Genomic DNA, 12,503 nt, shown 5'->3' on the forward strand with positions numbered 1-12,503 from the left:
TATTTTTTTATTTAATTACTTTAATTTTTTAATGGTTTTATTTAATTTGAATATGCATCCGATTACAATTGAATGCATCACATAATCAGTTCAAGGTTCCACATGTCCAAAAGGAGTAGGAAGAAGCAAAGCTTATTAAATCCTACCCCTCCATCTGGTACTTTTACAATCAGTAACTGTTACATTTGTTCACTTCCTGCTTTCCATAATATAATTTAATTTGATTTTATTGTATTTTTATAATATAATATAATTATATATATATATATATATAAATATAATATATATAATTTTATTTTATTGTATTTTTCTGCCTTTCTAATATAATTAAAATTATTCTTTTATTTAATTTTTCATTTAATTTTTTTTTATTACTTTAATTTTTTTAATGTTTTTATTTCATTTGAACATGCATCAGATTACAATTGAATGCATCACATAATCAGTTCACAGTTCCACATGTCCAAAAGGAGTAGGAAGAAGCAAAGCTTATTAAATCCTACCCCTCCATCTGGTACTTTTACAATCAGTAACTGTTACATTTGATCACTTCCTGCTTTCCTAATATGAATAAAATTTTTTTTACTTAATTTTTAATTTTTATTATTTTATGTTTTAAGAAATGCACTGTAACGTTTCATATATTTGCCCAAATAAAAATAAAAAAAAAACATCTTTGCCATCAGATCACCTTCCTCAACCTCCAGCTGGACCGACACTGCATGAAGGTTTCCAAAGTAGCAGACAGCCTGATGGGCTACACAGAGCAGTTCATGGACTACGACCCCTTTGTGTCGGCCGTTGAGTCCTCCAACCCTTGGATCAGCGATGACTCCTCCTTCTGGGACCTGGAGGCAAGGTGAGGCAGGAGTGGCACCTGGAGTGTACCTAAAGTTTCTCCAGATTCTAACACATCGGACCTTCTTTTGCTCTTGATGGAACAGTCGGGATCCCAGCCAACAGCGCGTAAAGAAGTGGGGCTTCTCCTTAGAGGAGACTCTGAAAGACCCGGCAGGACGAGACCAGTTCTTGAGGTTCTTGGAGTCGGAGTTCAGCTCAGAGAACCTACGGTGAGATGATCATTTATTGTTCTGATGACGATTCATTCATGGAGCCTACCCCAGCTGTCTTCGGTGGAGTACACCCTGGACTGGTGGCCAGCCAATCATAGGGCACATATAGACAAACAACCATTCACACTCACATTCATACCTATGGACAATTTGGAGTCGCTAATTAACCTAGCATGTTTTTGGAATGTGGGAGGAAACCGGAATACCTGGAGAAAACCCACATAAAACTCCACACAAAGATGGCAGAGGGTGGAATTGAACACGGGTCTCATAGCTGTGAGGCATGCGCGCTAACCACTCGACCACCGTGCAGCCTTGCGTCATTAGTTTTTTCTTCTTATTTTTTTGTTAAAGACGAATCTCATTGGTCGAGATGTGTGGCGGAAGGGGTGGGGTTAAACACACGCAACCCTATATTTTTTGCAAAAGCATCTAGCGTCATTGGAGGGACTTAACAGTGAAAGCACGTATTGTTCTGTAATTTCTGTTCTTACTGCGCTGGTCCACATCGCTCCAAATTTGATTTTGTGTCGTTTGTTAGCCTGCACGGCGGATGAGTGGTTAGCGCTCAGACCTCACAGCTTGGAGACTAGGGTTCAATTCCACCCTCGGCCATCTCTGTGTGGAGTCTGCATGTTCTCCCCGTCCGGGAACTCCGGTTTCCTCCCACATTCCAAAAACATGCTAGGTTAATTAGCGACTCCAAATTGTCCATAGGTATGAACGTGAGTGTGAATGGTTGTTTGTCTATATGTGCCCTGTGATTGGCTGGCCACCAGTCCAGGGTGTACCCCGCCTCTCGCCCCAAGACAGCTGGGATAGGCTCCAGCACCCCCTGCGACCCTTGTGAGGAAAAAGAGGTAGAAAATGAATGAATGAATTTTAGGCTGCACGGTGGTCGAGTGGTTAGCGCACAGACATCACATCTAGGAGACCAGGGTTCAATTCCACTCTCGGCCATCTCTGTGTGGAGTCTGCATGTTCTCCCCGTCTGGGAACTCCGGTTTCCTCCCACATTCCAAAAACATGCTAGGTTAATTAGCGACTCCAAATTGTCCATAGGTATGAACGTGAGTGTGAATGGTTGTTTGTCTATATGTGCCCTGTGATTGGCTGGCCACCTGTGTAGGCGGGTGTACCCCGCCTCTCGCCCAAAGACAGCTGGGATAGGCTCCAGCACCCCTTTGCGACCCTCGTGAGGAAAAGCGGTAGAAAATGAATGAATGATTGTAAATAGCACCATCTTGTGGCTTAGCTTAGAACTGACTCACTTTACTCCAATACAAAATTGAGTATGTTTAACATACTAAAAGATTAAAATATTAAAATAAATAAAATGTATATTATGTACAGATAGCGTGACGGCGTGTGTTGCTTTTTTAGATTTTGGTTAGCAGTGCAGGATCTGAAGCGCCGGCCGCTGCAGGAGGTTCCCTCCAGGACGCAGGAGATTTGGCAGGAGTTCCTAGCCGAAGGAGCACCCAGCTCCATCAACCTGGACTCGCACAGCTACGAGCGCACCAGCCACAACCTGAAGGACCCTGGACGCTACAGTTTTGAGGACGCTCAGGTGAGGGACCTACAGTATGTACGCCGCTGCGTTGCCAGAGCCTATAATGAGGCCACTAAATCCATGAATGACACATAGGGGCCGTCCTCCGTTGACGGGTTTGCTTCACAGTACGTTGGTGAAGTGTGACGTCCTTCAGAACATCCTTCAAATGCGTTGTCCTTGTATTTTCAGGAGCACATCTTCACGCTAATGAAAAGTGACAGCTATGCACGCTTTTTGCGATCCAACGTCTACCAAGATCTGCTGTTTGCTAGAAAGAAGGTGAGAGGCTGATTTCACAAACCTTGACATGCACGGTGTTTCTTACATCGGCTTTGGTCTGTTTTTTTAACGGTACGGCGGCAGTCACCATGAAACAAAGTCAATCAACAAACGCATGTAGATCTATTTTTTTTTAGGATAGTACATATAGTACAAGTTAGCGCGCAGACCAGGGTTCAATTCCACCCTCGGCCATCGTTGTGTGGAGTTTTGTGTGGGTTTTCTCCGGGTACTCCGGTTTACTCCCACATTCCAAAAACATGCTAGGTTAATTAGCGACTCCAAATTGTCCATAGGTATGAATGTGAGTGTGAATGGTTGTTTGAACAGTAAACAGGGTTAAATTCCACCCGACTGTAATCCAGCTAAAACTCAACTCTGAATCCTTGATGTCACTTCCTGTCCGCACATCTGGAACACATTTATTGCAACACACATAAGTAATAATAATAATGATAACTTTATCTGATAATTGATCACTTTCTGATAATAATTCAAGCTAATGTGACCGTAATCCAGCTAAAACACAACTCTGACTCCTTGACGTCACTTCCTGTCCGCACACATTTAGTGCAACACACATAACTAATAATAATAATGATAACTTTATCTGATAATTGATCACTTTCTGATAATAGCTCAAGCTAATGTCACTGTAATCCAGCTAAAACTCAACTCTGAATCCTTGATGTCACTTCCTGTCCGCACACATTTAGTGCAACACACATAACTAATAATAATAATGATAACTTTACCTGATAATTGATCACTTTCTGATAATAACTCAAGCTAATGTTACTGTAATCCAGCTAAAACTTAACTCTGAATCCTTGACGTCACTTCCTGTCCGCACATCTGGAACACATTTTGTGCAACACACATACATAACTAATAATAATAATGATAACTTTATCTGATAATTGATCACTTTCTTATAATAATTGATCACTTTCTGATAATAACTCAAGCTAATGTTACCGTAGTCCAGCTAAAACTCAACTCTGAATCCTTGATGTCACTTCCTGTCCGCACACATTTAGTGCAACACACATAACTAATAATAATAATGATAACTTTACCTGATAATTGATCATTTTCTGATAATAAATCAAGCTAATGTTACTGTAATCCAGCTAAAACACAACTCTGAATCCTTGACGTCACTTCCTGTCCGCACACATTTAGCGCGACACACATGACTAATAATAATAATGATAACTTTATCTGATAATTGATCACTTTCTGATAATAACTCAAGCTAATGTTACCGTAATCCAGCTAAAACTCAACTCTGAATCCTTGATGTCACTTCCTGTCCGCACACATTTAGTGCAACACACATGACTAATAATAATAATGATAACTTTATCTGATAATTGATCACTTTCTGATAATAACGCAAGCTAATGTTACTGTAATCCAGCTAAAACTCAACTCTGAATCCTTGACATCACTTCCTGTCCGCACATCTGGAACAAATTTATTGCAACACACATAACTAATAATAATAATGATAACTTTACCTGATAATTGATCATTTTCTGATAATAATTTAAGCTAATGTTACCGTAATCCAGCTAAAACTCAACTCTGAATCCTTGACGTCACTTCCTGTCCGCACACATTTAGTGCAACACACATGACTAATAATAATAATGATAACTTTATCTGATAATTTATCACTTTCTGATAATAACGCAAGCTAATGTTACTGTAATTCAGCTAAAACACAACTCTGAATCCTTGATGTCACTTCCTGTCCGCACACATTTAGTGCAACACACATAACCATGGATTTTTTAATCCTAAATGTCTTATTTTCTCAGATGATGTTAGGTAATATGAGTGTATTTCATATTCATGTTCGGTGATAAATCTGTATATACTGTAATACATAAATGCTGCCGCACAAAAGGCTAGTTAGTACATGAATTTAAATGACAAATGTCATTTTCTAAATAATACAATCCCAATTTGTAGTGGTGCCTTCCGTCCAATCCCATCATTCATCTACTTGTGCTCTGCTGCTGCTGCTGGCTTCTTCCACCTTTTGTGTCTTTGACCCTTCATATTTGCGATGCTCGACCCGATTTCCCCCCCCCCTGACTAACGACATCACCGGTCATCTCATCAACCTCTGTGCCTGACCCCCAAAATCCACCGTCCCCCTTCCCTCCCACCCACACCCTCCTGCCTCCCATAGCAACAGCCTGCCGACCCCGAACAAGGCCGCCGCACCTCCTTGGAGAAGTTCACCCGCAGCGTGGTAAGTTGTTCCATAGCAAAATGGCTGCCTCACTACTACTACTACTACTACTGCTACTACTATCATCACCTGACTACACTAAGAGTACTGCGTTCAACCACATTCTGTGCTATTATGCATATCGTTTAATGCTAACGATCTTTCCAGGGGAAGTCGCTCACAGGCAAGCGTTTAACGGGCCTCATGCAGTCATCCTGACAGAGTCTGGAGTTCGCAGGAAGTGGCGCACACAGCGGGGCGCCACGAACAGGGGCTGGATGCCATTATAGTGAAGGCTTTGAGGACTGCAACCATACCGGTCACATAGCACTGAGGTAGCTGGAAAAACCGGATCCAGAAGCAGGAAGTGAGCGCATGACAAGACGCTACAGCCTCCCTTACACAACCGTTGTTGTTAAATAAAGTTTATATTCATATTATTTTCTATATGTGTGTACCGTGTATCCTATTAAGAGCACATTTTTTGGAAATGCTATTTCACACTAATGTTTATTTGCCCTGAACTCAACAGAGTTCCATTTTATTTGCCAGCAATAAAGGGAGCGTGACACCAAATGATTCTATATTTTTTGAATGGGTTTCATACCTTTATTGTACAGTGTACAGTTTTGACTCACAGGCTTTCGTACTTGCTCACAGTGCAACGAAACAAGTCGATGCGTGACATAAATCGACGACTATCCGGGTGATAAACAACCACTAAGCTCAAAAACATAACGCTTAAAAGTTTTGTTTCCAAATGCCCGCAAGGTATGCTGGGTAGTGCAGCTGCAACAACAATATGAACTAAAATCAACTCCTTTTTTTTTTTTTTTTTTTTTTTTACATCTGATGACCTCGGCATATTTTGCAATCAAAAATGCAACAAATGCGGAAAAATTTGGGGGGGACAGAGTGCCACAAGCTACCCAGCATGCCTTGCGGTGGTAATATTTTTATTGTACGCCCATATGGTGCAGTAGTTAGGTACTATTTTGGCGAGTCAAGCGGGCCACAATAACGCTACAGTTTTGATGTTAAAAGTTCAACAAAAGGAATTTCTGCAGCCTTCAAGCCTTTTAATAATAATTCCACCGTGTGTTAAAGAAAGTATGGTGAAATTAATACATAATATAGCATAATTGTTACGTAGTTTTAGAAGTTATTGTTAAAAATAATTTGGTAGTAAGCACCACACGTTGAGTATTTGCTATTCTGGATAACGATCACGATATGAGGGAATTAACATCAGATAAGTGATTAAAAAAAATTATAATAAATAAATACATAAATAAAAATAAAATATAATAATATAAATATTATATATATAAAATAAAATAAAAAATAAAAAATAAAAAATAAAAAATAAATAAATTAAAATAAATAAATAAATAAATAATATAATTATATATAATAAAAATAATAATTAAATAATAATTTTAAAAAAAACAATAAGATGAGGTTACACGCATTTCAGGTGACCAAATCAAGTGTTCATTCTTTCTCCTGCCTGTGACGTTAACGGCCTAAGTAACGGTCACTTGTAAACAAACGTTGACCTTCCGAGGAAGACATGCGGCGTTCTGATTACGCCAAATGCTAAGCCGTGACGTTTAAAACGTGCAGAAGTTTTGCCAGACAAGTCCCTGACATCACACCGTCTGCTCAGAACGTGTGCCTGAATACAGTACACCTTCCTCGGCCACGCCAGATGGCTCCCCCCCCTCTCCGGTAAACTACCCTTACATCAAATTTCTTTTTTTTTTTTATTTGGGCAAATATATGAAACATTACAGTGCATTTCTTACATGAATCAAAATATAACTTTCCATTATTTACATTTGTATTCAACTATCTGATCACAACTAGTTATTACTAAGTTATTATAAGTTATTATTATTATCATTGTTATAATCTTTATCATTATTACCATTATTATTGTTATTATTATCACCATTATTACAATACCATTTTCATCATTATAGTTATAATTTTTGGATTTTTTTTAATGTAATTTTCCAGACTCCATTGCTTCTTGTAGAGTGCTGTATCATTCCATGTGTTGTTTTCTGAAATCCAAAGTATTTATGCTTTTATTGTCAATTTATTAGCCCACTTTTCCCCCCTAAGTGTAAGATTTACATATCATTTTCTGGATTGCATGTGTCTAATCTTTAAAAAAAGCATTAAAAAAACCAAGAACTTGAGACTGTGTCTGAACAGGTGACCAACCCAAACATCACTTTAGTGTTCCTTTTATATTTTTTAGCGGTGTAGTTCAATAAAAGTGCAACACTGTGCTACCAAATAAGACAAAACCCTATCAGTTTTTTTATTTTTTTATTTTTAATTTTTCCAGAATTAAAAATAGTTTAACAAAGAACTTCATTCTCTCAATTTTGACATGTATTTACAGCGGAAGATGAAATAAAGCACACAAGTTCATTTCATCTCCCCTTGGCTCCATTTCCAAAGTGATACACAGACACACGCGCCTCCATCACCGGCCTTCACAGAGCACCGGGTGGGGCGGGTGGGTTGGGGGCGTGGGCGGGGGATGGGAGGGGAGTATTGCTGTAGCGTTGGAGGTAAAGATGACTTTTGCATTCAGGAGTTGTGTTGAGGACTTGATCGTGACGAAATGTACGCCTCTTCATGGACAGAACAGCAGGTTGTGCATAATGGCGGTCTGCTTACTGGATGAACGCAGGCTGGAAAAGTGGGAATACATGATAACCGATAGAAGCCAAGATGGGATACAGAGTTTGAGGAAGGTCCCTGAGGGAAGTGAAGATGGGTTTGAACATGGATAATATCTGGAACCAACATATGAAGGTATTTGGATTAGGAATGGGCAGAATATTGTATAGTCTTTTATAATTGAATTCCCTAGCTTGTATGGAATTGATTACATTTACTGTTATTGCACTACTTGGCTGCAACCAGCAGAGGTGCTATTGAGTCTACCTCACTGGTTGGCAGTATGAAAAATGTCAAAAATCGTCACTTTTTTCTTTAAAAAAAAATCTACAATTTCAAGCAAAAGTTGTAAAAAACTCAATGTTATGAGACGCTTTTTATGTAATTTTTTTTATTTCTAGGAAAAAGATTTAGTCATCTTTAAAGGGGACCCATTATGCTCATTTTCAGTGCTTTGTATTGAGCTGTGGACTCCTATAGAGTCCTGCACCTCTTTCTGCAGTGCTTCCATGGACTTCCTGCTTCCGACTTCTGTTCGTTTTTCTCCACCCCAGGCCCTCTTCTAGGTACGCCCATTCCTCTGTGATTGGTCACGCACCTAAGGGCTCCCGAGGACTTCCAGATACATAGGTCTGTTTTTACTGAGTAGAACTTCAGTGTAAAAGCGAGCGTACGGAGCCATGCAAAACTTCCAAATGCTCAAAACCTCATTATCTGGCGCTTTGGCATTGTTTAACACGGGAATACAACAATGTAACGTTTATAGGTCAAAAAAGTGGAAAGAACATAATAGGTCCCCTTTAAATAAATACTCAATTGAATTAAGAGTGGATTTATTATAAGAATTATGGAGTTTAGAGAATTGTAAGTGATGATTAATCGTGTTCATACTGCAGTGCAGTACTATCTTGTACTTTTCCCACAAAAGTTCTGAGACAAAAGTCTGAGGATAAAGTTGGAATATTGTGAGGAAAAAATATTTTACAATATTGTAGAATATAGGCATATTCTCATGTGTACAGTTACGGGAATAACGTTAATCAGATGAGGGGGAAAAGTAGTTATAATATTCATTCATTCATTTTCTACCACTCTACGTGCTGGAGCCTATCCCAGCCGTCTTCAGGCGAGAGGCGGGGTACACCCTGGACTGGTCCGCCAGCCAATCACAGGGCACATATAGACAAACAACCATTCACACTCACATTCATACCTATGGACAATTTGGAGTCGCTAATTAACCTAGCATGTTTTTGGAATGTGGGAGGAAACCGGAGTACCCGGAGAGGTCTGCGCGCTAACCACTCAGCCGCCGTGCAGCCCCTAGTATTAAAAGTTATTTAACTTTTAAAATGAACATGAATGAAACTTCATAATTTTACCCAATTAGCAAGTTAGCATTGTTAGCATCGGGGCCTCAAACTAGCATCCCGCAGGCCGCGAGTTTGAGACCACTGATTTAGACATTAAAGGGGACCGATTATGCTCATTTTTGGCCCTTTGTATTAAGTTGTAGAGCAAACAACCATTCACACTCACATTCATACCTATGGACAATTTGGAGTCGCTAATTAACCTAGCATGTTTTTGGAATGTGGGAGGAAACCGGAGTACCCGTAGAGGTCTGCGCGCTAACCACTCAACCGCCGTGCAGCCCCTAATCAACAGTATTAACAGTTATTTAACCTTTAAAATGAACATGAATGAAACTTCATAATTTTACCCAATTAGCAAGTTAGCATTGTTAGCATCGGGGTCTCAAACTAGCGTCCCGCAGGCCGCGAGTTTGAGACCACTGATTTAGACATTAAAGGGGACCGATTATGCTCATTTTTGGCCCTTTGTATTAAGTTGTAGAGCAAACAACCATTCACACTCACATTCAATTTGGGAGTCGCTAATTAACCTAGCATGTTTTTTGAATCTGGGAGGAAAAACCGGAGTACCCGGAGAAAACCCACACATGCATGGGGAGAACACGCAAACTCCACACAGAGATGGCCGAGAGTGGAATCGAACTCGGGTCTCCTCACTGTGTGGCCTGCGTGCTAACCGCTCGACCACCGTGCAGCTAGTTATAATATTACAAGTAAAAAAAAAAAGGTGAAATTAAAAGCCAAAATGGAGTGCACTACTCGGCTGTAACCAGCAGAGGCGCTGTTGGACATCATTTTGAATTAGTCAACACAGTCTAAAATTAAAGAAGCCCATCCTTCATTTTTGATACCTTCAACATGAAATATTAAAAATGATACCATTAGACAAATAACTCCTAGTAATGGTTGGGAATGGCGGCGCGTCATCACGGGGCTCGTGCATGGCGTTATTGTCCGTCCTTGCCAGCTCGATACAATCACACCATTCTGCTCTGCATGAACAATCAACAGCGGAGCGTGAAGGAAAGATGCCTGAGTAAAACAGAGGTATCAGTCTGCTTCCGACAATTCCCGATAGTCCCGACTGCTAGGAAAAAAAAAAAAAACCCCAACATTCTAGAAATAGTACAAGTAGAGCCAGGAGGTCAAGAGAGCAACAAGCAGGAAGATGCATCCGTATCAGTAGTTGAGGTGTGCATGTACGAGTGGTGGAGTGGAGCACCAACTCTATGGCTGAGGGGGCTGTGTGTGTATGTGTGTTGGGGGTGGAGGTTGGGGGGGGGGCGGGGGTGCTGTCAGAGCTGGTTTGCAGTGCAGAGCGGCAGGCTGGCACAGTGATGAGGGTAATGACGTCTTAGTGTCACATCACATCATACGGCATGCACACACACATACACACACAAAGCAGGGACAGGGCTGGTCGGGTCGGGTGGGGGGGGGGAATACTGGGCTCTCCAGGCCTCAAAGTCCAAAGGCCCGCCCGTTAGTGTTCCCATAGTTCTGCAGTGGACGCCATGAACGTGGCTCTTATTCCAAATAGGTGAGTTCACATCCTCAGGGGAGCTTGGTTTGAAGCCCTGTGACAGCGGCGGATGTTGGTCTGTCCGCTCCTTGTCAGTTACATTTAGGACCAAAAAAACGGGAGGAAAATGGCTGAAGGCTCGTTAGTCCGGAAGGCTGAAATCCTCTTGATTACTGGTCTTGATCTCCTCTGCTGAGGGTTCCTACAAGACACACAAAAATGGATATTTTTGTAGCAACACTTTGACAAAATACAGTATTCTTGTATTTTTTTGGGGGAAAAAAAATACAGATCTATCATATTTAGGCCAATAAAGGCCAGATATTACTGGACATCCCGAAGAAAAATTCCGGCAATATAGATTGCCGGAATTTTGCAGTCTCAATTCCATCCCGACTGTGGCGATACTGAGTTAGCAAGCGTTAGCATGTTTCATTCATTCATTCATTTTCTACCGCTTTTCCAATCACAGGGCACATATAGACAAACAACCATTCACACTCACATTCATACCTATGGACAATTTGGAGTCGCTAATTAACCTAGCATGTTTTTGGAATGTGGGAGGAAACCGGAGTACCCAAAGAAAACCCACGCATGCACGGGGGAGAACATGCAAACTCCACACAAAGATGGCCGAGGGTGGAATTGAACCCTGGTCTCCTAGCTGTGAGGTCTGCACGCTAACCACTAGTCCGCCGTGCCGCCCTCCCAAAATAAATGAAATACGTAAAGTAGCCAACTATACTTTAGTACAACACACAAAATACGAGACTGGACACAAGACTGGTCCTGGCGCCGTTTAGGCTACAGCGTTTTTGTATCCTTGTTAACATATTTCTCGCTTGTCATCGTTCGTGAACCAAATATTAATTTACAGCTGTGTAACGTCAGCGAGCGATTATAAAACACGAACTAGGTAGTCATGCACAAAGGAGATCGCTTGAGAACGGTCTACAGCCAATCAGAACGAGGGGCGGGTCCTTCCTGAGCCTATCAGGACTGTTGTGACTCTATACACATACTGAGACAAACTGGACACGAGTATACAACCCCCTAAAATGGTCGCAATAGGAAATATATTAACAGACACTTCCAATAGAGCACAGATAGATCTCTCTAATACACCACAAGGACCCAGAACACAATGCACATTTATACGCTGTTAAAAAAAAACGTTCAAAAATGCAAGAAAAGGTGAATCACGATGTAAAGAAGTAACACCGTATATTTATTTTTCTTGTACAATTAGCACATTAGCATTATTTTGACTTTATCCTTGTATGCTAGGACCAATTCAGCTATCTGAACAAAACAACATATTAGCTTTGTGTTATCGGTGACATAGCAAATATTTAACAATCTCTCATTAATACCGATAATATAAACAAGAACAAATGAGCTGCGGAACAAAAAGGGCCCCTGGGCCACACTTTGACACCCCTGTTATAATACTACATGACTGCAAGTTTACAGTCAAAGTGGGATTGGTTACTTACCTTCCATTGGACAACCTTCTCAGGTCTTAAAAGGAAAATATATAAGAAGTCTTCATTGAGCGTTCCATTGGTAGTCCATTCATTGGTTCCTTCATGTTAGAATAATAATATTATAATCCAGAGTGGGAGCTCCATAACGTCATAGTCACACTGCAGGGTGGTTGGTTAAAATCCAGTAAAGGGTCTCAAGTGACATTCAAACCGCTTCCACACGTTAAAAGGTTCATTTGTTCAAATGTTTGATTGCTCCAGTG

General features: G+C 40.6%; 1 protein-coding gene across 2 annotated transcripts in view; it reads left to right on the forward strand.

Annotated features, from left to right (window-relative positions):
* LOC131140227 (regulator of G-protein signaling 6-like) overlaps positions 1 to 6,456 on the forward strand; it is a 45,321-nt gene extending 38,865 nt beyond the window's left edge. Inside the window, exons 12-17 of one of the 2 annotated variants that reach the window (XM_058090454.2) lie at positions 687 to 859; positions 945 to 1,070; positions 2,457 to 2,643; positions 2,818 to 2,907; positions 5,111 to 5,173; positions 5,321 to 6,456. In XM_058090454.2, coding sequence (XP_057946437.2) covers positions 687 to 859; positions 945 to 1,070; positions 2,457 to 2,643; positions 2,818 to 2,907; positions 5,111 to 5,173; positions 5,321 to 5,371 — 690 coding nt within the window. In that variant the 3' untranslated portion in view covers positions 5,372 to 6,456. The remainder of the gene's footprint in view (positions 1 to 686; positions 860 to 944; positions 1,071 to 2,456; positions 2,644 to 2,817; positions 2,908 to 5,110; positions 5,174 to 5,320) is intronic. The other variant, XM_078796107.1, reaches the window with a different exon arrangement.
* Positions 6,457 to 12,503: the final 6,047 nt, after the last annotated feature.

This window comes from Doryrhamphus excisus, linkage group LG14 (assembly GCF_037039965.1).
Source record: "Doryrhamphus excisus strain RoL-2023G ecotype Guam linkage group LG14, RoL_Dexc_Guam_v1.1, whole genome shotgun sequence".
NCBI lineage: Eukaryota > Metazoa > Chordata > Actinopteri > Syngnathiformes > Syngnathidae > Doryrhamphus > Doryrhamphus excisus.